Here is a 25,975-nt window from a genome sequence, read left to right as displayed (position 1 = left end):
GTTTGTCTGAAAGTGGAATTTATTTATCATCTCTGATATGGGGAGGTATTACTCCTTTTCACAAACACAGAAGTGGAGATTTAAAGTTTGTCAGGTCAAAAACATCATATTATTTTGTTTGCGTAGCAACTGCCTAGTTTTCTAAATTCTTCACGTTAGTAAAGTATTTCATTTCTTCAGTGTTTTCTTCTTGATGGCTGTAGCTGCTGGAAGGGCATGGCCATTTAGGATTGGTTTAAAGGGGGAGCCCTGTGTCAGACACCACCTGTGAAAGGACTTGGCCCAGTGATTTGTAGCCAGTTCGTGGCAAGGATAGAAATAAATGCTCCAAGGAAAGAAATTCTTCTCTGATCCAGGAGGGCTCTTCTGCACTGTTTAAGTGATGTAGATTCACATTTAGAAACATACTGTTTTAGACAAAAATAAAGAAGATGATGAAAGACACACTTAAGATCCAAATTATTGCAGTCTGCAGCATAAGCACATGTAAATTTTATCTCAGGAGTTTCTTTTGAAGTGGAGTAGAGAAAGAATCTTTTTTATGCATTCAGTCTTGTAGGTAAGTAGTGGGGATTTTTAATAAGTTTGGCACATAGCCATATAACTACAAAATAATAAACTTTAATGCATGCCTTTAGCTAGGGGCGGAATTACCAGGCATTTTAGTTTAATTAAGGGCAGCAATATTCAAATATTAATGAAAGAATAATTCAAAATAGGGAGGCAAACAAAAAGTAGCATGAAATTCAGCATTGACAACTAGATTTCACTAGGGGTAAACTTTCTTTTTTTAAGTCTACTGGATTTTCTTTTTCCTGCAGAGTAAATCTAGATTTAATGTTGCTGATCTTCAGTTAAACAAGTAGTAATGGTAGTACATGGGAACTTAAATTTGTCAGGACCACTGGTCCTTATCCTGCAGCAACCCTTGCTTACAGTGTCTTTATATTGGCTAAGCACAAAACTTAAAGTTTTGATGATTGTGTCTATCTGTTTATCTTGTTATGCAGAAAGTACTTGAATATGACACAAATAGAAGAGGTTGAAACATCGGGATGATGTTCTTCTAGGTCTGCATAATAATGGTATTGTCATTGGGATAATAATAGCTGGAAAACGCCACTGATATAGGGCAAAATATTGTGTAGAAGAGCATGAGTCTTCCTGGACTGACATAAAAGGTTAAGGTGTTGCCATGCACAATGCAGGTTAATGTACTTGGTATCTTGAAAAATGTTGCAATAAATTTCTTCTATCAGCTGAAAGTGGCAGAGAAGAAGAGTGAGTTTGAGAAATGAGTAAGTGTTGATTGTGAGATAATTGTAGATTGTCAGTGTGATGTGAGTAAGAAAAAATAAACTTAAAAAATTAGGCTGTGCTAAGCCTTTTTTTAAAGCCTTGAGAAATAGTCTCTGCTTCAGGTCAACACTGTTTATTTTATCCTAGCGTGTTGGAAGGAAAAGAGCCCAACTCCATACCTAAAATCAGACACTTGGCAATTACACTGAGCATGGTAATCAGGTCCTCCTGGATCAGTATTTCCAGATTCCTTTCCAGGATTTCTTTAGAAGATATTCACTGTGGTTCAGGACTCTATATAAGCAAATGCCAGATAAATCTGTTTCAGGAATGAAATGTAGAAGACTTAGGATAATTTGCTGTTGAATTAACTTTTGTCAGGACTCTGGGTAGGTATCTCCACTGAAAGCCTTTGTCCTTCAGCAGCTGTAAGACGCAGACTGAGGATGCAGGAGAAGATTTTAAATTTTTTCAGTCTACATTTATCACTGCTGGTACAACTGTTCCCTGTCTGTTCTTGGAAGAAAGCTGTGGATCAGATTCTTCAGACTAGTCAATGCATCCCTGCTGACAGATGAATTGAATTACGGGGCCAAATGGTTCAGATTGTATCAAAAAATGGTCAATGGGATGATAAAAATTGATACAGAACCAGAAATGACAGCTGACTTCAAGTCTCCCTGTGCAGAATAATTTATGTTGGAGAAGGAAAGATTATAGAATTACAGAATGGTTTGCATTGGACAGGTCCTTAAGGGTCATCTCGTTGCAGCCCCCCCTGCCTTGACCAAGGACACCTTCCAGCAGACCAGGTTGCTCAAACTTCCATCCAGCCTGGCCTTGAACACCCTCAGGGACTGGGCATCCACAGCTTCTCTGGGCAACCTGTTCCAGTGCCTCACCACCCTCAGAGCAAAGACTTTCTTCCTAACATCTAATCTAGACATACCCTTGCAGAAGCCCCTTGTTCTATCACTATATGCTCTTGCAAAAAGTCCCTCTCTGTGTCTCTTGTAGCCCTCTTTAAGTACTGGAAGGTGATGTAAGATCTCCCCAGAGCCTTCTGTTCTCCAGACTGAAGAACCCCAACTCTCTGGATGCAGCCCAGGACACGTTTGGCTCTCTGGGCTGGCAGTGCCCATGGCTGGGTCATGTCCAGCCTCTCACCCAGCAGCACCCCCAAGTCCCTCTGGGGTATCCATTCTCCACCCTATAGGCTATAGGGTGATATATATATCACCCATGAGCCTATATTTCTGCTCATGTCTCAGCTACCACTCAAAGCCATATGCAGCACCTGAGTGTAGTTGGTCAACTGCTGACTTGCTGGTTTTCCAACCTCCTCTTTCTTGTAGAGAGACTGGCGGGGGATTGACAGCATGATTGTGTGCTGTGCACTTTTTCACTGGGATATAAGAGGTTTCAAAGCATAATCCACTATTGTTTTCTCTTTCCTTATGGAATTATTTTGAGTGTTGTGGTATCAGCAGGAGAAGTTTAAGCTCTCCCCAAAAAACAAGTTATTTTAGTCCATGATGTTACAAGGAAGTTAAGAGTACTCTCATCCACATTAAAGTTCTCTGACTGTTTCTTCCTGAACCTCCAGGGGTTTAATCAAAATTTGACAAAAAAAAAATTTACACTGGTGACTGTGCTAGAGTATGACAAAGTTTTTCTGTATATTGCTTATATACTCTCAGATAACTACTTAAAACATTAGAAATACATGTGATTTTTAAGGCAATAGCTCTTACAGCTAGTGGTGGTATTGTGTTTTTCATTCTTAAAAGAGGTGATAATGTTACCACATAGAATATTGTATTTACATACCTTTTAGGTTAGTGTTACAACATTTCTGTCAAATCGTATCAATTTCTTGGACAAACTGTCCTGGTAGTGGCAGCCCATTCTCCATTTATTAGATTTTTAAACTAACTAACAACCAGATAGACCTGATACAGCCTGAGGGAATGCAAATAGAGTTCTGCATCCTGGGACTCCTTGTCCTAGGAGCTGTGATAAGCTAGTAATGCTGATAAATGTTGTGTTAGGAAAGAGTTTGATCACTAGGGTTTCTCAGAGATTGGAGTTCCAAAGGAAAGGTCCTGGCTGATGACCAGGCTGCTGGTGTTTTACCTTGACTAGCAATATTCAGCATGTTACTTCCTTCATGCTCTGCTAGAAATACCACTTAGGAGAGTGAAATTTTTAGTATTTCTGGCTATTATACACTGAGCTTAGAAGCAGAGCACAATGGCAGACAGATTGATCTATTCTTGATTTTCATGTGTTGCTTTTGAATCCTGAATCAGTGAATAACATTTGTAGCCTAAGAAAAACAGAAGATCAGTCCCCAGGCTGGAAACTGTTCATTTTCTGTTGCAGCATGGCAAAAGGATGACAGTTCTCATATAGTGTCCTAAGGTCAGTTTTGTCACACACAGTGTAAATCCCAAATAATTTTATGGGATAGTTTATGCTGTAATTATTTTTTATCTGTGTTGCAGCAGCACCTAGTGGTTCAAATTAAGATCAGAAATGAACTTTCATGACACATGATCTCTGCTGGGAAAGCTTTCATTGAAAGGAGATAGAATGGAAATAGGAGGATATGGGAAGCCAAGGCAGAGAACAGGGAGATGTCTTTTAAGCCACTACAGAAGAGCTGAGATACAGCCAGCAAGAGACCTAAGTTTCCATAAAAAGTCTAATTTCTCTTTTATGTAGAAACATTTTTTTTCCTAGCATCAGCCCTTGTTAGCTCACTGCCTTAGAAAAATGGATTTTTTGGATATGGACGTACCTGCTTACTTCTAATCTTGGATAGAAGTCTATAATTGTAACACTTTGGTCAGATTTGAACATACACTGCAGCCCAGCTACCTGTTGTTAAATATCATCCTTTGAAATTCAGAGCATGGCATTAGGATTGCTCACGGCATCCCAGTGCATGACGCTTCTCTCACTTGGCTGCTCTAAAGGCTTCACAACTATCTAGTGTACATTAATATTCCAGCTGGATTGGCCTCCTGAAAGGGAGTCTGTAAAGAGAGTTTAGTTGAAATTTCCAGGCCTATGAAAGACAAGAAGGTCATAAGGAGCAGTCAGCATGGATTCACCAAGGGGAAGTAATGCTTGACCAGTGATAAACTTCTGTGATTTAATGACTGGGTAGAAAACTGGTAGAACAGCCAGTGATTAGTGGCACAAAGTCTGGTTGGAGGCCAGTGTCAATACTGGGTCCAGTCCTGTTTAATATCTTCATTAAGGACCTGGAGAAGGGAGCAGGGTGCACCCTTGACAAGTTTGCCATAGACAAAACTGGGAGGAGTGGCTGGTATACCAGTGGGTTGTACTGCACACAGTGGGGCACACAGGAACATCATGAAATTCAGTGTGGGTAAGTGTAAAATCCTGCAGCTGGGGAGGAACAGCCATAGGCAGCTGGAAAGCAGCTTTGCAGAAAGGACATGAAGGTCCTGGTAAGACACCAAGGTGAAATAAGCCAGCACAAAAGCACAAGCATTTTGTCCTTGTGACAAAGAAGATGAGTGGTGCCTGGGCTGTATTGGGCAAAGTATTGCCAGCCGGTTGAGGGAGCCATCCATCCCTTCTACTCGGCCCTGGTGAGGCCACACTTGGGGTGCAGTTTCTACTTCTGAGCTCCCCAGTAGAAGAAAGAGATGGGGAGAACCTCCTGGAGTGGGTCCAGTGGAGAGAGCCCAACAAAGGATCACAAAGATGGTTACAGATCTTGAGCATCTCTTTAGTGACAAAAGGCAGAGAGCTGGGATTTTATAGCCTGGAGAAGAGATGGCTCAATTCTTATAAATATCTGAAGGAACTGTGCAAAGAAGCCCAAGCCTGACTTCTCCACTGCTGCCCAGTGATGGGACCAGAGGCAGTTGGCACAAACTGTAACACAGGAGGTTCTCTCTGAACATCAGGAAACACTTCTTTACTGTAGGGGACTCTGAGCACTGGCACAGGTTGCCTGTGGAAGTTTTGGACTCTCCATCCTTGGAGAGAATCAAAAGGGGTCTGGACATGGTTCTGGGCTGTAGGTGGTCCAGCGTGAGGCAAGGGGGATGGGCCAGGTGATGTCCAGCCCCAGACATTCTGTCATTCTATCATATCTGTAATTAATTCAAACAGGAAGTTGATATGACAGCATTTTTAATACTATGTAAATCTGAACAGCTTTTAGAGATATTTGGATCAGAGCCTTGATCTTACTCCTAAATATTTATTAAAAAAAAAGTCTTACAAAAAGAAGTGTTAACAGACTTTAGTCATGATTCATTGGCAACTAAGGACAAAAAATTAAGGACAGAAACGGGGAGTCTATGCTTGTGGCACAAACCTGGGTATTCTTGCAGCTCCCTCCTGCTAGCTGTGTGAGGGTCTTGGAACATTATTTTGCTTTGTGAAAACCCAATGTGTTGCATCACTCACTATGTAGGATTATATAACAATGTTTGTACAGCACTCAACCTATTAAATTTGAAAAAAAGTAGTTCAGAAAAATAAGATACAAATTTAATTTGGATTTCCAGTCTCACAGCAAGGACTGCATTTTAAGTCCAGCACATTGTCTGATGGATATCCTCAATGAAGGAAACAGAATGGGCTTTCTGTTGAAATAACCATTTTTGTGTGGTTGAAGTATAAGGAGCTATTGTTTCAAGAATGTTGACAGAACCCAAATGATTTAGATTTATTATACTACTAGGGCTTTATTAAAGCAATTACTTAGAAGCTAAGAAGTGACGAAAGGTAAACTAGAATATGAAAGACAGTATATAACCATCACTTTCTTCTTATGCTTCTCTTGTCGAGCTTCCTACTTGCTTGTTTGTCAGCTTTTTTCAGACTCAGTTTTGCTTTCTGCTCTGCAGCATCAGTGCATGGCACAATCTAGAAGAATTTGTCCGCTGATTCTTCCCCTCCAGATTCACCCTTTCAGCTTGTCACCTTCACTGCTTACAGGTCAATTTTGTTGTGATTCCAGTAGTAAATGTAGATGTCTAGCTTGATTCGTTAACTTTGTTTTTCCTGACTTCTGTCTATTTGCCTGCCTGTCTTCAGGGTCTAAGCTCCCTGGAGCATGGGCCATCCTTTCTTGAATATCTGCAGAATGCTAGCACATCATGGGTACTAGCATGTATACAAAAAAATCTGTGGCAAGCAAAGATGAAGAGGATGAATGTGATGAGTAACTGGAAGATGTGAACTTCATCAATTCTGTTAAACTGTAGGAACATTTTGTATTTTAAGGTCAGCAAGAAGCTCTCATTTTTACTTTCCTAATATAGCTTTTATAACTGTATTCTCTCTCCTGGGATGACGTCTAGTCATGTAATACATATCTGAAATAATTTTCCCTTCCTGTTATTTCTTGGAAAATGACTGCCATGTATAATGAAGTAGTTTTTGTGGTAAGAGAGACAGAGATGTATGCAGTAATACATTTATATGTCTTGCTTTTGCAGAAGTTTTTTCAAAATGCTGCAAAGGCTCCTTATGTTTTTCAGGTTAGTTCTCTAGTGTAAATCAAAAAGATAAATTATGTCAAAGATGGGAAAGCTTGTGTTACTTTAATAAAAATCAAGTTTGTTTATTGCACTGTTTCACTGAGCACTCAAAAAACTGGATTGCTGGAATTCACAGTGATGTATATGAGCTTGTGAGAAAAGGACTTGTGGTGACAATTGTTTACTGCCATGATTGAAACAAAAAAATGTTTTGAATGTCTGGATTTCCTTTTTCCATAATGCATATTTATTACTTAAAGTTTAGGATGTACCTGCCATTATGCAGTTATGGAGTATCCTAAAACAGGAACTGAAAAAGCTGTGTGTTGGAGGAGGGTTGTTTGGTTTGGGTTTTTTTTGTGATGCATTTCTGCATTGAACTTTCATTCTTGTATGATCTTTGTCTAAGAGTCTTGTATGAAAGTGTAATTTTAAAATGATTATTTATTTTATTTAAATCTGAGTTTTAAATTAAAATGTGAAATCATCAGATATGTCATTATGGATGAGACTATAAGAAGCAGGCACAATTTCTAAAACCACTAAACAGTGCACATAAAGTTAGCATATAAAATTGCAATGACTGGAAATAAATCCTATTTCCATTTCATATATGAATTCTGTAAATTGAACACTGCTTCTTGCTTTTTCTCTCATTTCTACAGAGAATTTGTGGTAGTCCTTACAAACACTCCACTAGGAACACCATGCATTTTTAATGATAAAGATATATTGCAAATACTGAAATTAGAAACAAATTTGTATTGCAAACAATGTTTTGGATGGGTGTATTAGAAACTTGTACTTCCTAAACTATATTAACAATAAAACTGGAATAAATATTTCATTTTCTTTGAGCAATAACCATGTTTTTCTTAGTTTTCTTAGTTTGATTTGAAGACTGCTTGTTTTTAATCTTTGCTATCTGTTAGCTTTAATAACTGTTGTTCTTAAAAACCTTACCTCTTAATTGCTTACCTGCTAGTCTTAGTTTTTAGATGAGTATCACTAGACAAAAAATTGTAGTTAATTGAAGTTTCTTATTGTTCTCTTTTCAAAGACAAAGTTGAAGTAGACTTTGCTATAAACATGAATATAAAGACTGAAGGCTATAAATGCAAACATTTTCATTATTAAATGCTGAAAACTACAGTGTGGCTAAAACAATTGCACATACACTTTCTTTGCATTCTGTGTGTTGTAGAGACACTGATTTCGGTGAATTTTGGACATGATGCAATGTGGGCCAATATTTGGGTCTGATAAATTGCTTTCTTGATTGGTTAATTATTGAGGCTTATATGGAAAGATTAAAAACAGTAAGACAGATACTGTATCATTTTAAATTAAATTAGCATAATAAGTTTATTAAATGCTGGATTAATTTAGGGATTTTTTTCTGGCTGTGTTACAGCTGTGAACATAACATGTGATTATAACTGTGTTACTATCCCAGTGCTGGATATTGGGTATTACACTCAGTGCAATAAACTGTTGAAATACTGGAATGTTCTTCTCTGACTACCTAAGTCTGGAGTTGTGTACAGGGGGATCTATAACGTTGCAATACTTCTTGTTAGTATTATGAAGAAAAAAATGAATTTATAAAGCCCAAAGGGCTCAAGCTCTAAGACAATCCAAGTGCTTGTAATTAACAAACAAAGAAAGGAGGCTGAAGAGTGGCAGGTGTGAATAATTAAGTGCCACGGGGCTGTAGCACTGGCCTGGTGTGTGGCAGGATGCCTGCTGGGCTGCTGTGCTGTAGCTAATGCCAAGCATCCTGTCTCACCTGGACCACGAGCTGTGGCCTGGCAGGCACTCTGCAGCAGGCAGCTGTAGTGTCACAGTCAGGATTCTGACTGGTTATTCAGGGAGTGTGTCCAAATGTATTCATTCCTTTGCCTGCTTTATAATCTCTCTGAGGCAAGAAAGTACCAGAAGAAGAAACAATTGACAGTAGGTAGGTGGGGGACAAGGAAGGAATGGAATACCTGAAAGAGGCTCTTCTTTTTCAAAACAAATGGACAGGATTGACTGCACCTGCAGTATTTATTGTAGTTTTTGGCTGGCACTACTGCATACCAATAACTTACTTTCTGCTAGAGTCAAGCTTTACCAGATGACTTTCAATGCAGTCAGAATTAGTTTTGCCTTATGATTTATCCGTTATTCTGTTTTACATTTATACTTCACCTTAAACCAAGTCAACTTCTGCTTCTGAACCAATCATGTGTTATTTTAGTCATGCTTGAAGAAAAATGTTGTGTTACTGTTATTTCAGGCTCTGCCTGAATGCTCTGAAGTTGTCCTGACATTTGGGTTTTTAGTTGAGGACAATACCTGCTGCATGGTTTCAGGCCCAGCAGTCATGCAGTGTTGTGACTGTGGATGTGTCCACTGCTTGTAACCAGCTGGGAGACTGGAAACATCTACCCTGCCAAGTTCTAAGAAATAAAAAACTGTAAAATTAGAATAGAAATAGACTACAGAGGTGCAACATGTTAATTTCTAGAGCATTGGTGAAAGTGTGCCCGTGTGAGTGCTTAGTCCCTTTCTGAGTAATCATAAATACAACATATAATACCAGGTTTTGTGAGTCATCTTACAGAGAGAAGAGAGCAGTTACCATTGGCTTTGGTAAGATAATTCATGTAAATTAAGATTATAAATGTTGTCATTCATATACAAGTAAGAAAAAAAGCTCTGCTGTTATTTTAAGATGAGCTTTAGAAGGGAGAGTTTTCTCTGCAAAAACAGCCTCTGGTGTTTAATTTACCCACTCTGTACTACTTTTTCCTGCCTCTCCTCTATCTCCCATCTCTTCTTACTGGTGGGTTTTTTTAGAAACTTACTTACTGTCTTTTTTTTTTTTTTTTTTATCCCTTTACCAGTTTATAAGATATGTAACTATTCATTATTTTTCTGGAAATTGTTTTTTGGGTTTTTTTCTATGACACAAGTTGTAATCATGGTTATGGTTGCAGATACCACTTCTGTCAGGTTTTGAATGCACATTGTTGCTAACAGTTTAATTTTTCAAGAGCCTGTAAGTCCTGAAATCTGAGATGTGCCCTTTACAGTTGTTGTTCTTCTGAAATTTATTTGTCTTTTGTGGTGTGTTCCACTTTTTTTGTAATAATTAAACAAAGGTGCTAATGTCTCCCTTCCATGACTGTTTTAGATTTTTTGCCATAGTGGTAGGTGTTTTGGACCTTCTGATGAGCATTATTAAGAAAATAGAATTTTTTTGTAACCACCAATTGTCTTCAATTAGTTGCGTAGGATTGAATAAACACTTTCATTTCAGGGTTTAACATATTTTTCTGATTACTCTCAAAATTTTGTTTACATTTGATATTGAAAGTAGTTGTTTGCAACATTTGACTTTACAAGAAGAGAACAGAGTGTCTGTTGGAATTTTGGCTGAAGTCTTACAGTACTTCTTGGATTTACCATGTCATTGTTCACAGTCTCTATGTCTTGGCAGAATGTATACTTTTTGAATTGTTGGGTAATGACTTTGGATTTAATCTGCAGTTGTATATCATTGTAAGACTCTCTTCCAGCAAAACATAATTTTATTGTAATATTTTTTTTATGGTTTAAAAGAACATTTAACTCAATACCATATTATTTTAGAGTGATTATACTAAGTGCTGTTTTCAACTTTATTATATTCATCGTTAGAGTTGTAATTTTTTTCCATAATACAGGAGGATCCAGCCAATGATCTATTAAACTGTATGCACATATATTAAACTGTATAACTTATATAAATATTGTATTTATGTAGCATATCTAAAGTAGCATTCATAGCTATATATAAATTTGATAGCTCAGAAATTTTGAAGTGAATGCAGAGTAGGGAAAAAATGGTAATGAAAACGAAACAGATGACATGGGGTCCATATAGCTCAGCTGGTTTTGTTCACTTTTTGTATTAATTCTGCACTATGGGCGGGAGGGAGATGTAGAGTTCTCTTTGGATCTCCCTAAGAAAGTCTGGCCAATGAACAGCAGGATAAAATAGCCACATTAATAAGAATAAAAAGAAGAACACAGCAATTAAATCTTGGGTCCCTTCAGAGATTTGGAATCTCTTGATCATGATAGCAAAAGATTTTAAATTCATAGAAAATTTGGGGGTTTAGAAAGAAAATTAAGCTTGGCAATCTCTGGGAAAAGTAGGCCCTGGGAAATGTTAGGTGTCATGCTTGCTAAGATCATGTGAAACTGCACCTGTGTAGTCAGTATATGATAAATGATATAATTGTTAGATGTGATTAGATGTAATTATTGTTTAAAGAATCATGAGAAATTAGGTTATGGGTTTGGGGGGATTTTGGAGAAATCCATGCTTCGGTAAAATCAATGCATACAATAGAACAGTGTAAGTTTAATAATTAATATGTAAGTTATATAACAATCAAGTATAAAAACATGTTTAGCTCAAAACCAAGGGGGGTCAGATTTGGGTATGTGTACCCCTGACACCCAGAGCTCTTTAATAAAGCACTTTCATATAATCATTCCGTGATTATGCGTTCCTGAACGCTAGCAATCACACAGCCTCAGATGGACCTCAGGTGGGTTTTCCCACAGCATGCTGTGCAGATGTTTGTGGATAGATTGCTCTTCCCCTGCCCCTGTGCCTTTTATTTTGTGTACCAAGCCGAGAGCCTGGCACGGCATCTCTGTCAGGCCACCCAGCAGTGCCCGTGGGGCACGCCAGCGGGTTCCCCACAGTGCTGCTCATGCCAGCATATGGGCTGCTAGGTATGGGCCCCAGCAGAGTGTGCTGCCATCAGGATCCCTAAATCCTCCAGCTCAGTGACTTCCCAGAGCTCCCAATGCGCTGCTTCCTGTGAGATGGGCAGGAGGATGATCTCTTCTGAGGGGGAGTACGTACAGAAAAGAGACCTGGTGACAGCTTTCCAAGTGAAAATCTTGGTGCGGCTCGCCAATTCTAATGCGGTTGGAGATTTTAATTTTGCAGTGGATTAGACATTTGTTGGTAAGAGGATGAAAAAGCCTCTGTTGGCCCTTTGGTGGTCGCTTTCCTTTGCAGCTACTCAGATACAGCTATGAACAGATGCAAAAGGCTTCAAGCCTGCCTGCCAGGTATATGCATTATTTCTAACACCGCATAGATTTAAACAAAACCCCACAGCTTTGGCAATTCAGTCCAAAACAAAGATTACCAGGTCACTAACTGTGTGATGTGGCTCAGTCAATTTATTTTACTGTAGTGTCTGATCCTTAGACCTGTCTGTAAACATGTAGCTTAAGGAGGGTTGTTGTGGTACTTTCATATATATGTTCATTGAGCCACACAAGCAGTAACTGTATCCCATCTTATATTTTCTAAGCTGTTTTTGAGAACTTGCATTTCCGAAACCTCTGGTTTAAATAAAGTCCTACTATGACTACTACTGCTCTTCAAGCAGTACAGAAGCAATATTTCAATTCCTGCAAAATCATTTATTAAAAGCATTTTTGAAGCATAACTATCAAATCCAAGGCACTACTCTGGCTTTTTTCTTTTTTTTTTTTTTCCTTCTGTTATGCAACAATGTTGGTGCTGTAGCAGTTTCAGTGTTTCCAGTTTTTTTCCTCTTCCTTTACCTCACATTTTTAGAAAACAGCTAATTCATTGTGGTGGAAAACAGATTAGAGAAAACCAGCAGCAGGCTAAAACAGTGAATAAAAGATGATGATATAAAAGCTGTCAGCAGCAAAAATTTTTGGGAGCCTGCATCTGGAACAGAGGTGCTATTGGTTGAGTTCTGCATAGAGAACTCATTAAGCATTCAAGGTTGGAAGTATTCAAATTTCTTATAAGTGATTTCTATTTTATCTCATGTTGTTGTTTAGCATAGCACACTGTTAGGCAAACTGCTGAGTCGTGGCAACCAGTGTGCCTTTTGTGGAATTCATTGCCTTTCAGCTAAATTGCATTAATAATGCCTGGAAAAGTTAGACATAAGCCCTTAAGAAAGTTTGCTTTAAAGCATTTTAGTAATTCAGTGAAGGCTGTGTGGGTCACTCATTCTTTTCTGTCTATTCTTTGTACAAGTCTTAAAAAAAAAGGCTCTTTACCTACTTGAAGCAGACAGAATGAGCTCAGCATACCCAGCTTCTCACCTGAAGTTTGGAGGTGATGTGTATGGTTGATAACTGTTCCCTTGCCACATTGGAGTGTGTACAGATAAAATCTATTTGCACACACAGACTCTCAGGTTCTCAGGTGGTTATCCAAGGCTATGAAGCAAAATTGCAGATGAGAGCTGCAGAGATGAACATCTGCATTCTCTGTTTCTATTGGAAGGTATTTTTCTTTTCTTTATAATGTAAGGTTAATACAAGGAACAAAATATTCTTAAGAAATCCTTAAAACTACATAATGTTTGGTGAAAAAAAAAGAAAATGTGGATTAAAATGGGAAGGATCTAAAGCATGATACTGAATTGACTTTTGAAAAGTGACTTTTGAAAAGAAACCAGACTAGTGTCTAGTCTAGTTACTAGTGTTACAGTAATCAAGATGTTATAAAAAGAGGGGTTTTTTTCAGCTCTAGAATTTGTACTCACTCATCTTTTCTCCTTCTGTCTGAATGTGTGTTTTAATGATTTCATGCTTCCCAGGGTGTCTCGCTTCACAGCATGCAGCAATCACCTTGCCTTTGGCCCTAGAGGCTGAGGAGCCCTCCAAAAATAAATGGGAAAAGCCAGAAGCTGTCTCCTCGACTTAGAATTTTCTTTCAGCTCTGCTTAATGGCTGAATTTTGTTGGGTTTGGTCTTAGAATAATGTGTCTCCAGTGAAAGCTTCCTCTGGCACCCACTGCCCGCTGCTCAGGGGCATCAGCTGGGATGCTGTGCACAGCTATCTCCCAAATAAATCCCTGCCAATGCCTGTTATAAGAGCTTTTTAACTACTTGTCCTGCATAGTGCCGGCTTTTCAGCTACCCATAAGTGTCAAGAAGTGTCAAGACCATGGTAGTTCTGAAACTATGCTGAGGAAATAAATTTGTTGGGTTTTTTCTTTACAGTTCTGTACTTAAAATCAAAACAAAACAGGCTGGTAGTCATGAAACCCTTAAACATCTGAAAACACATAGGATACTAAGTAGAGGTGGTTCTTTCCAAGCATGGATGTGCCATTGAAACAGGCAAGGCTGAGATAAACATACTGTTTGTTTCCATGACACAAAGAGAAATGCCTTGTTGAGTGAGAAAATAACTGGATGGGAAAAATATAGCACTTTGTGACTTTAGAGCTACGAAACAGGTATCTGATTAGTGTCACCCTAGTACTGAATGTTCATGCTGGATATATTTAGATTTTTATTTGTAGACACAGACACCTGAGTTGCTTTGCCCATCCTTCAGCCTAGGTAGCTGATGGCAGCGTTACCGTAGTAGTTCAGTTCTAGAACTGAGCCTCTCAGTTCAGCTCAGGCTCAGCAACACTTCAGTGGTCTGGCTGGCTTTTGGAGGAGGTCTTGGTTTGTCCTTCCACTTCAAAGTATGACTAAAGTATGTTTGTATAGTGGTGATACAAACTCGTTAATATTTTATATTTGATTTATAATTATCAGTGGTGAGCTAGTTTAACCTTTTTTGTGCTGCTTTAGTGTCAGTACATATGAATTTTAAAAATTCAACTTCTTCAGAATCATAAGGGAAAACCTTTCTTAAGGGGTATATGTAACACACTGTAGATTGGCAATGGTTTCAGATGACATCTTTCAGAAGGTTAAGTAGGCTTCACAAACACTTTGTGTCACACAGAGCTTTGATTTTTTTAATTTATTTTTTGTTTTTTTAATTTTTTTACAGATTTCAGGTTAGTTTTACTATATACCGATCACAGATTAGGATTAGTGATTTTGGATATGTGTTCCAGAAGCAGTTCTCCATTTAGTTGCCTAGGAAAAATCATTTGAACACATTTCTTACATCTCTTCTGGTAACAGCCATTTTGTCTTGCTTGTTTCTGTTCCTTTTTTTTTAAAGAAAGAAAGAAAAAAAAGTAAGACCTTTTCTTTCAAGATACATGAAGATTTGTATAATCCTCACCCAAAATTAAAATGGAAACAGAAACTATTGTCCTTAGCATATGGAACTTACTGGCTGAATGGCTGGGTTGATATGTTAGAGGGTCATACTTCCATCTGGAAGGATTGTAAAAGGCTGGAGAAATAAGCCAGCCAACTTGTCTTTGAAGCCAAGACCTACTGGTTTTGGTAAGAATTTTCATTCTAATTAATAATTAATCATTCTAATTAAAATATTTCATGCTTCCATTTGACAAATATGAAGAAGTTATTCTTAAGGTTAAACTAATAACTAACACAAAAGAACAACAACGATTGTTGCCTTTTCTTGGGAAAAGTGTATTTTAATTACTGGGGTTTTAAATTAAATCCATTGAGATATCCTGTACTCTAAGGCATGCATGCATCTCATATTTGGGAAGAAGAGGAAGTGCTGCCTTTTTCTCTTGGAATTGTAAGATGAGATTATTGACATACAGGGGGCTTTGCACATTTAATTGTTATTAATAGCTCTTACAAATTTTAGAGGACAGTTGCAGATTTTTGACAGTGGGGTAAAAATTTAGTATTCTTTTAAAAAGGTTGTATGCACTCGTTTTGCTTTAGCAATTTCTTCAGAAGTTTGTAATACATATATTTGTATAGAAATGTTTTAAAGCAGATAAGACACATTTTAGACCAAATTTTTGGTTTCCCTGCTATTTCTGACATCATAGAAAAAGTATATGAAGTTTTGCAAAGTAATGAGATTTTTTAAAAATGGTTACATGTGAATGTTTGTATGTACAGAGAGGAGGAACAAAATAGGCAACACTGCTCTGCAAGTCATTAAATACCTAAAAATGGAATTAATTTTTCCTCTCTGTTGTAGATTTGTAGTATCTTCAGCTTGTCAAAATGTGTGCAATAAGAAAAGCAAGTTCTCCAGTTTTACCTTGTTCTAGCCCCCCTGCTCCAACTCCCTATATTGTTCTCGATTTTAGGTCTCCTCTTCTGTAGCCATCTGTTCACTTCCTAAAATAGCACTGCTTGTGTCTCAATTTAGAACTTTTCTCATTATCCATAATACATTTTAACTTCCCTTTGAATGATACTCATTTTGATACTAAGTTTTTTAATGCATTGCTGAATAGTTATATGTTAAGTAGTTGAAAAGCAACTTTACATTCGTAATTGCGCCAACATGTTTTGGGTTGTCAAACATTAGAAATAATTCGTGGTTTTCAGTGTTTTCTGTTTCTGTAATTGTTTTGCACTGTTCTGAGTATTACTTCATTTGGAATTAGTCAAACACTAAATTACAAATACACTAGCAAGCTGAAAAATGGTAGCACAAAGTCACACAGTGATTGCAGACTGATCCTGTGTTCGCAGTGATTCCAGGCGAATGTGTGTGTTGCATGATTGACTGCTGCTGGACTTGTGATGGACTAGAATAGATAAAAGCCCTATCTCTGTAACGGCACTAATTTGCCTTTCCTCTCTCCAACCATTGATTCACCATGCTTTCTATCACACTCTCTTTCATGTCTCTAATTTTCTGTAATGATTTACAAGCTTTGACAGCTCTAATTTTGTAAAATCCACTTGAAGTTGGTCATCAGGTTGAAAAAACTCTATTAGGAAGGAAACACGAGAAGGAGAAAAGGCACCTCGGCAGAGAAATGGACGGACAGTGTTAAAGTGATTTTTATAGGCAAAAGCAGACATTATTACTGAAGAATTTTAAAAGCATCTTCAGTATGTATGCTTGGTGCTGAAAGCCATATTTGCTGTTGAAAATTATATATGTTTGCGCTTTTAAAAGTTTAGTTGATTACCTGCTCCATATAGATGGAACGGTTCTTTGGAGGAGCAAAATGGCCTTTCTCAATGAACTGGTGAAGTTGCAAATGTGGGCTTTGGTCGTTTAATAGTGTTTATGTTGATAGTTTTCACTAAGACATTTAGATTTTTTTTCTCAGGTACTTAGGAACATTTTCAATATCTTTTATGATTTTTTATTATACTTGTGTAAATACACAGAAGTAATTTGGGGAATTCTTGAAAACTACATGGCAAACATGGATGTCATTCATACCTATAAATTTTAGAACCTTTTTTATTATTTTTTTTTAGTGACTATTGATTTTAAGAAGAACTGCAGAATAGACTACGAAATTGTGCAATCCATTGGGTCTCTCATTCACTCAACAGCCCATTTAAGGGGGAATTTAATAATGTTGCAGATCTCAGAATACGCTAAAAAGAAAAGAAAAAAAAATGGTAGAGAAGTGAGAAAAACCATTTGGTAGAGAAGTGTTTTCTTCTTTCCCAGTTAAATTACCCCGATGCCCATTTTTATAATCTTGAAAAGGCCAGTTTAAAATGTAACAGCTCAAAGGTTTCAGTAAGGACAAAAGTAATTATATAATGATAGAAAATGACACCAGACTTTTCAGTGGCATATACCTTTGTATCTATTTTTGTTAGCCATTTGTGAACCATGAAGATTACTGATGGTGCAGTAAAAAAATATGATAATCCTATCATTCTAGTCATCCTTCCCCTCGTTGTTGATCAAGCAAGAAGAGCTCAGAGCAAATTAAGAAAACCAGTATACATTTCTGAGTTGGAGTTTCAGAACACCCACAAGAACATTATTCTTGCTAGGGCTGTAAGAGTGGCAGGAAATGAGCCCAGACAATGGATCATAACCTGTTCAGCCTTTCTAACGGAGCCAGCCTCACACACACAGAGCCTGAGACTGGATCCGAGCCTGTGCTGCCAAGTGCTGCAGTACGGCAGAGGCACCGGGGGCAGGGATCCGGGCAGGAGGGGGCTGCCATTGCCTGGGAATGCTGTTCCTGTGGGCTCTGGAGACAGGAGCCTCTCAGGATTGTTCTGCTCGTCTCGTTTGCAGGATTGCTGCCTTGGTGGGGTGCGTAGGGCAGAAACCAGTGAGGGAGAGCCCTCGGCAGGGTGCTCCAGGTTGCCATGTTACAAATGTGGCAACTGCTGGCTTTCTTCTGAGCTGCCAGAAATTTCCATGGAGCGTGTTCATATGGGGTGTCGTTCTCCTACAAATGCCAGCACGGCTCGGTATGGGCCTGACAGCTGATTGATTGATTTGATTCATTGCCTGGGTAAGCAAACATATGAGACATGACAGGCTGTATAGGCTTTAAAGACTTCTCCCATTTTGTTGCTTGCTGTAGGCTTAGAGTTAAATATAGTTAAAGATTTGGAATCAGCAAAGAGAGGGAACTAAAAGTTAAGAATAAGGAGTCAAATATCAGTGTGACTATTATTTCCGGAATATATAAAATTTTCCCTGTTCAGGAGAAGAAAAAGATGATGTATTTATTCACATCAAATAAACAGGGACAACAATAAAATGACAATATTGTGTGTTCCAAAGGTGTTTACGAATAGAAGTGACTGTCCCTGAGAAACAGAGTAAAGTAAATCAGCAGCAAGATAATGTCAAAAGTTATGTTTAGGTAGCAAACACAAACAGGAGAAATAATCTAGGCTACCTAATGCATCAGTGGTTCTCTAATATATGTTGGTATAATTCGTGTTTTATTGTACACATATAAAATCAAGTATAAAAGCATGTTTTATGTAAAAAAGCTGAAGCAGCTTGAGATTGCAAAAGCAGCTGCTAGGAAACCAGTAATTTGCAGGAGAATGACCCAGCAATTAAGATAAGACCGAGAAGAGGTGGGTCCACCCAAGCAAGATAAGGACTCGGTGATTTGCACCTGATACCGACCTGATTCTCTGATTCTCCAAGACCATGCATCTCAAAGCCTGCTTCCCAAAAAAAAAAACACTCAAACTTCATGTCCTTCTCAGAAAACTCATCAGCAGAAACTGCATAGCCTCAAGCTGCAGAAACTCTATAAAACTCAGCTCTCCAAAACACAGTTTGTGGACTTGAGGGAATCAGTGCAACAGAGACTGATTCAGAGCTCACCCAGCACCGACCCCGGGCTCGACACTGACAGTGATTGTGGTTGCTTCCAAACTTCAGTTTTGCAAATTTTATTAATAAAATTGTTATTGATAAATCTTGGCTGCGTTTCATTTATAACAATTCTAGTTTCATTGTAACTGAGAAGGAATGACATTTTGAGCATGGCTAAAATACAGTAGCTCAAAAGAGTCCACTACAAACAGAAATAAGAGGAGCAAGCATGCTTAAACACTTGGAGGACCATTCACAGGAGGAAAGGCTGGGTTACAGTTCTCTGGGCTCATGTCAGATGAGGGTTGCATAGGGCTGGACGGTGCTTCTATTACTGCCTTACACCTGCTATTAAAGTAAGCAAATTTTAAACTAAAAAAAAATAAATTATATGCAGTCTATGATTTGCCACATAGAACTGTTGTTTAAAAAAAAATCTGATTGTAAAAGCATAGCAAGATTACAGAAAGGGAATGAACAGCAAACTTCACCCTGTAATCAGGACCTGAAATCAAGGACCGGCAATCAAGACTTGGTAGCTTTGAATGTTGCAACTCTGTAAGTGAGCATAAACAAAGGTGCACAAATGTAAAGCTTACTCGTGGTATAATTTCTTAGCTTATTTTTAGTCTCCCTATTTTTATCTTCTGTATTTCAGGTTTGGTAGAGCATATGTTTCAAGTGGTTTATGAAGCATGACTTGTAGTACTCTGGAATCATTTGAGATTGTAATTTTAATAATTAGTTGAATGAGTGAGTGATGAAAACACTTAGCATTTAAACTGATTTCCAGGTTTTTCACAGCTCACTGAGATAACTGGCTCAGTTCCAACTATTTGCAGCTTTTTCAGCATCCTCCCAGCTGGAAGATATGACAAGAGGCTTTGGTTCCCATTTTCAAAGTTTATTCATAAGCGCTAGGAACAGACATGTGGAAACAAACCCAGAGATGAAGGACTGATGATGTCTGTTTAAATAGTTTATAGGCATAATGTTAAAATAAACAAAACATTGGAAAAAATTTCAACTCAAAGAAAAAGAAAGATCTCTGTTTCTTTTAGAGTTGTTTCATGAACTACAGGCTTTCTGGTCAGATATCCTCTCCTCCCATGATGCCTGAGTGGAACTTGTCCCACTGAGATCTTCACTGCTACTGCTAGAGGCAGCAGTGAACGAAATGTAAACAATATTGAAAATCCTTGTTTTTAGAATCTGTGCTTTCCTGTGTAGGATTTGATATCAGCAGTTTTTCATGGATGGCAGCTCAATGTTCTGGAAAGACCTATGGTACATTTCCAGATCATTTTGTAGAAACAGTTTCCCACTGCTTTTGATAATTGTGGAGCCCTGGGAAGCCAGCGAAAATCTGAACCAGCATGACTAGTTCAGCTTTGTGTGAATGTGGCTGTATTTCTTCCAGGAGCTTGAAGGTTCTTCAGATGCCTTTATGGCACTGTGAATCTGAGCTAATAAACCTGTCATGGCTGAGCTGGCACCATGTGAAGTTAGCTTAGGTGTCTCTGTCTTGGCACCTCCTGACCGAATTTACACAGCAGCATTAGTCAGTGAAGGTTGCTCAGGATTTCATGTATGTACTCAGCGCTAGTCCTAGATCCTAGATCTAGGATCCTAGATCCTAGCTAGATCCTGCTGGATCCAAGCTGGTGCTGGTGATGCTAATGTGGTGTCTCTGCCTTCAGGTCTAGATTTAGCCAGGCTTTTCAATTCAAACACAGCTCTTCTGCCAATCAAATGCTGCATCTGGGCGAGTAAGACCTACCAGAAGGAGTGTTGTGTTGGACCCAGTGAAGAGAACAGGCTTTGTTGATTGTTGTGTTGTGCATGCTCAGTGATAACTGTCTGCAGGCTGTTCCCCTCCGCTACCCGAGGTATCATTTTAGTTCTGATAATGCAAAGTTGATTGTAAAAAGAAAACAATATGGAGGTAGATGCTTCTTAAATGAGCAGTAGGATTTATTGTGATGTACTTTGTTTTTCTTGATCACTTCTGCTGCTTGGTGTTGGTTGCTTTTTTTTTTCTAGGTAGAGTTGAAAATAGCTTCTTAAAGTGTTTCTATTTTGAAACTGCCTGTTTTATACTGCCACTAGTTTTAAGGAGGCTTAAGGGTACTAGTACAAAAAGATATCTTAAGAAGTACTTACGTTTTGGACAAAGAGGAACTGTCCTATTTTTAAGGATTATAGCAAGCACTTTTTATAATACTGGTTTTTTCCACTTTCATGAAGAATTTTCCCATAAACTATCAAGAATTCACATTTAATGATTGGACATTCTAAACATGTGGGTATAATTTACTTCATAATGAGATTTAGGGAAAAACAGAGTAAAACAGTTACATTGTCATCTAACCAGTATTTATTTATACTAAATATATTAGTAGTTTTATAAAATTACTTTTTTACTCATATGCTCATTTTACATTATTAAATTATACTGATTTGCTTAAAAATTTAATCTTCTTGTGAAAGCTAATAGTTTAAAGATCCCTTTGCATGAATGGACGTCCTTAGATCCAATAAGTAAATACCTACAACTGAATTTTAATGTCAACATCTTTTCATAATCTCTACTAATAGTATAAAATTGTACCTTTTATACCCCAATATGGTGTTTGTAGGGCTTCAGTTCAGAGCTTTGCATGTAGAGTTATGCTAAACAAGTGGTTATTGTGTAATTGCTTAAAGGAGACTTCTGTCCCAGGTGATTCCTTCAGCAAGCAAACTGAAGGGGACAGATAAATCAGACTAGGCACAGGTGGTAGTATTTTCTAAAAAATAAAAGAGATAATGTTTTTTTCTTTAAGTCCTTGCCTATAGTGGAGTTGTTTGTCTACAATACATATTTATGTGCTAAGTGGCATTATTTTGCTATGATTACGCCTTCAGGCTTTGAAGTCTTATATCTCTATGTGATTTTACACCATTCAGTCTGGAATCACAGTTTGATTGTCTCTGGGATTTCTGCAGTTCTTTTACCTCACTAATACGTTCCGTGTTCTGCTTTCAGCTAATTTCTGTGGATTTTGGCTTGAATCACTGGTCCAGTACTGTTGATGACCTTTAGTTGCTTTTACCTGAATTCAGAAAATGAACCCAAAATCCTCAGTAAGACCGCTGGCTTTGTGATCTGATCCTGGATCTCCTTGTAGTGGTTTAGAGTTTCTAATTTTGTTTCCTGGCCAATGCACCAAATAAATGTGGTTTTAAAGCAGCAACTAAAAAATTACTAGGAAACTTTCTTATTTTTTTGCTGTGAGATACAGATTAGAAAAAGAGCAAAACAGGCTTAAAACTTAAAAGGAATAAAAAAAGTTTATTAGCAAAAACTACAAGAATAAGAAAACCAGAATAAAACTTCCAGAAAACCCTTTTTTCCCCCACTACCCAACCATTCTCTTGTTCACATGACAACATAGAGACAAAGAACTTTAGTGTTTAAAACAGTCCCAATTCTTGCTACAGTCTTCTCATCAGTCTTTGTAGAGAAACAGAAGTCTTTTTCTGATAATCTATGGAGTTCAAGAAAACTATTTCTGTTATAGCTTTCTATTTCTCTGATGCCAGCTGCCTGGAAATCTGCCATCAGTCCTCTCCTCCCATTTCACACCACTGTGAGGCGTGTATGGGTCAATGAGTCTAGGGATGTCATTTTTAAGGATGAGTTATTCAAAGGCAAAAGTTCTCTTTATCTGTCTCTGTGAGCCTCTCTGGAAACAGAAGTTTTCTCTTTGCCTCTACAAAGCTACAAATCTTCAACTATTACTTCTCCCCCTCTGTTCCAGCACCTCACTGTATCACAACTACTTTACTTTTTGCTCAAAATCCACACTTTGAACTACTCTATTCCTCCCAATACACTCTGTCATGAATTAAAGGAGTTTTTTTCAGAACACTATTGTCCATCTCCATAGCTTTAACAGAAAAATATTTCAGCTTATTAAAGCATCTCCTTATTCTCTACCTCTTCTGAAGCTTAATTCTTGTCTTTATTGTCTCTGATAGTTTATAAAGTCTCTTTACATGTTGATTACTCTCTTTTAACACGTTGATTACTCTCTTTTTCTCTCTCTGGATAAAAGGATTAATCTGCAAGTCTCATCTGAGTAATGAAAGGGTTAAAATCTTGCCCAGGCTTTGTACATGGTTCTGTGATTTCTGCCTGAGCAGCAGCTGGAGCTGTCTGCGATGGGAGATTCTTCATGGCTGCTCTGGAGAGTGTGGTCACTGTCTCAGCCTGCTGCAGGTCAAGAGCTTTTTTTCCTTTCTTTACTCGGCAGTCTCTGGTGAATTCAGTCACAGCAGAAACTGCAGCCGAGCCAGGGAGCGGCCTGGCCCGGCCAGAGCCCGGGGCAAGCCCCGCAGGCCCCATCTCCCAGCCTGGAGCCACTGGGCCCAGCCCAGCCCCTGCCCCACGGGGCCGCATGGGCTGGGCAGGGAACGGGGGGCCTGGAGCTCTGTTACCTTTCACAGCCAGGAAACAAAGAGAGCCAGAAATTCCCAGGCTTAGCTCTTAAGGTGGCGTTCACAGGTTGATCTCACTTTTCAATGGTCAAAACTGTTGTCAATTCTTAGAAATGCCCAGTTGTTGGCTGGGAGAAAAACTCCCACCAGCCTCCAGCAGTTTTAACTTCTTAGGTATTTCTCTTTGTTTTCTTAAATGCCAATCTATCCCACTCCTCCAGCTCCATACCTTGTCTATGTGTTTCCCATGTGCCTTCCTGTAATCTTCCTTGGAAGTCCTGTAGTGTGTTTCTGTACGTCTGGATTCTGGGAAAGCACCTGCTCCAAGCCATAGATACAATGACTAGGGGAATCATGGAATCACATAGTGGTTTGATTTGGAAGGGATCTTAAAGATCATCTCATTCCAACCTCCCTGCCATGAACACCTCCTACAAGATCAGGCTGCTCAGAGCCTCATCCAGCCTGGCCTTGAACTCTTCCAGGGATGGAGCACCCACAGTTTCCCTGGGCAGCTGGTTACAGTGTCTCACTGCTCTCACAGTAAAGAATGTCTTTCTGTTATCCAATCTAAAACCTACTTTCAGTTTAAAGCCATCACTCCTTGGCCTATCACTACATGCCCTTGTAAAAATTCCCTCTCCCACCCCCTTGTAGCCCTCTTTAGGTACTAGAAGGTGCTATAAGGTTTCCTTCTCAGAATCTCTTGTTGCCCAGGCTGAACACCCCAGCCATCCTAGCCTGTCACAGGACAGGTGCTCCAGCCCTCTGATCAACTTGGTGAACTTCCTCTGGACTCATTCCAACAGGCTGATGTCCTTGCTCTGCTGGAGACCCCAGAGCTGGATGCAGCACCAGGTGGGAGGTCACCAGAGTGAAGCAGAGGGCCAAATTTCCCTCCATTGCCCTGCTGGCCACGCTGCTCTGGTGCAGCCCAGGATGCAGTTGGCTTCCTGGGCTGAGTGCGCACTGTGGCATGACATGGCCATCACACAATATGTGTCTCAAGAAGTAGAAAGTACCTTATATTTTTCTTTTTTTTCCCCCTACCCTTTTTTATAATGTTTTTGAGGTGGCTTCTCAGCATTTGACAGGCTGTGTTGAACAGTGCAGAAAATACCTGAGTTTCCTTAAGGATGAAGAGTTACCTGATGTCTGGTGTCTGGGGCTGTATGAGACATGAGCAGAAGGAAGACAGGACACTGAGGCCCTGGGGTATGTGGGTTGGTCCTGGAGGATTATCTACCTATCAGCAGCTCTGTATGCGTTTAGTTGTGCAGCAGTGCAAAGAGGGGTGGTGTTCCATGTGAAGTTTCTTAAATCTTGTCATTACTGAATGATGCAAGCCTGTGGTCACAGGTCCCTGTTACCACAGTGGTCACTGGAGTGGTTCATGTAAGTGCAGTGTTTGTAGACAGAATATATCATTAGGAAAATGGAGTGTAGTTTTTCATGTGATTTTTGTGGTTCTTAATCAAGCTGGCAGATAATATGTGAAATGTGTTGGTATCATGCATCAGCATACTTTGTCATATTTAAAAGTGCATTTAGCTGAAGCTGATTGTATCCTTGATCAGTGTACTCTGCAGCCAAGGATCCATTTAAGATATTAAAATGGGCCTATATACGATGCTGTAAATTGATCCAAGTGTTGTTAACTAAGAAACTAAACACGTTCTTTCCCTGAACTGATCAACATACAAGAAAACTAAGTTTAGAGATAAGAATTTATCTTTTTCGAGGTATTGAAAAAACTCCAACATCCTCTAAAGAAATCAGGAAAGCTGAAAGATGTTGGTGTAAAGACTGCCCTTTAGAGGAAAGATTCTCAACATCTGCTCTAAGTACAGCTGTTCTAACCTGTGATAGAACTAAAAATTTCAGAGAAGTCTAAAATGAGACATTACTTTTCAAAGGTACTTAGCTTTTAGTTGTTGCTGTTGTTGTTTTAACTATTCTCTTCTTCTCTCTTGGATGTGCTTGCCTTCTATGCTTTTCTTTCCCATCCTGGAATTTTTTATGGTTTTATAGTGAAAAGAGGAGCAACACAAACTTTTTACTTGGAAATACGTGTTGGGGAAAAAAACCAAAACAACCCACATAAAACAAACTAATTTATCTCCAATAACAAGAGGCCAAAGAAAAAAATCCATCAAGTGTTTAGTAATTGTAGCTTCAAGGAACTTAATATTTTTTATTAGGTACAAACAATTAGAAGTATTGCTAATGCTGCATCTCAGAAGAGCTGAATGTCTTCAATGGTTTGATGTTTTTCTCCTGAAGTTCACCTGATCACTGCAGTGATCACACTGACAGTGGGATGGAGTTGAAACTCAAGCTTGTTAAATATTAGATTAAAACCCAGTGCAGAATTTGTAGCCTAAGGCCGCACAAATATTGTAAAATTTAAATGATAAATCATTTGAGAGAGGCATAACCCACTAGACTAATGGATACACATAAAAAAAATGCCTCATTTAATTGCTTTTAGAAAATGGGAGAAACCCTGGGGAGGTTTAGAAGTTCATAGCCTTCAGAGAAACTCTTAACACAGATTTTACAACATTAGCTAATGTGGTGCAGAATGCTTCAGGTCTTCAAGAACAATTTCTGTGTCATTTAATCTATCCTTAAATCTGTTGAGAACGAG

The 25,975-nt window shown here is 38.6% G+C and overlaps 1 protein-coding gene across 30 annotated transcripts in view; it reads left to right on the top strand.

The window, feature by feature from the left end:
• GPHN (gephyrin) overlaps window positions 1–25,975 on the top strand; it is a 277,246-nt gene that overhangs the window by 54,062 nt on the left and 197,209 nt on the right. For 7 of the 30 annotated variants that reach the window (XM_086892687.1, XM_086892678.1, XM_086892675.1 and 4 more), the window contains exon 1: window positions 8,524–8,793. The exons of 20 other annotated variants lie outside the window; for them this stretch is intronic. In XM_086892687.1, the coding sequence (XP_086748813.1) occupies window positions 8,718–8,793 (76 nt within the window). In that variant the 5' untranslated portion in view covers window positions 8,524–8,717. Of the gene's footprint in view, window positions 1–8,523; window positions 8,794–22,992; window positions 23,108–25,975 lie in introns of those variants that run through there. 3 more of the 30 variants (XM_086892691.1, XM_086892684.1, XM_086892690.1) reach the window with 3 other exon arrangements.

The sequence above is a fragment of the Cyanistes caeruleus genome, chromosome 6 (genome assembly GCF_971803275.1).
Source record: "Cyanistes caeruleus chromosome 6, bCyaCae1.hap1.1, whole genome shotgun sequence".
NCBI classification, from domain to species: Eukaryota; Metazoa; Chordata; class Aves; order Passeriformes; family Paridae; genus Cyanistes; species Cyanistes caeruleus.
This window is presented reverse-complemented; position numbering and strand designations above follow the sequence as displayed.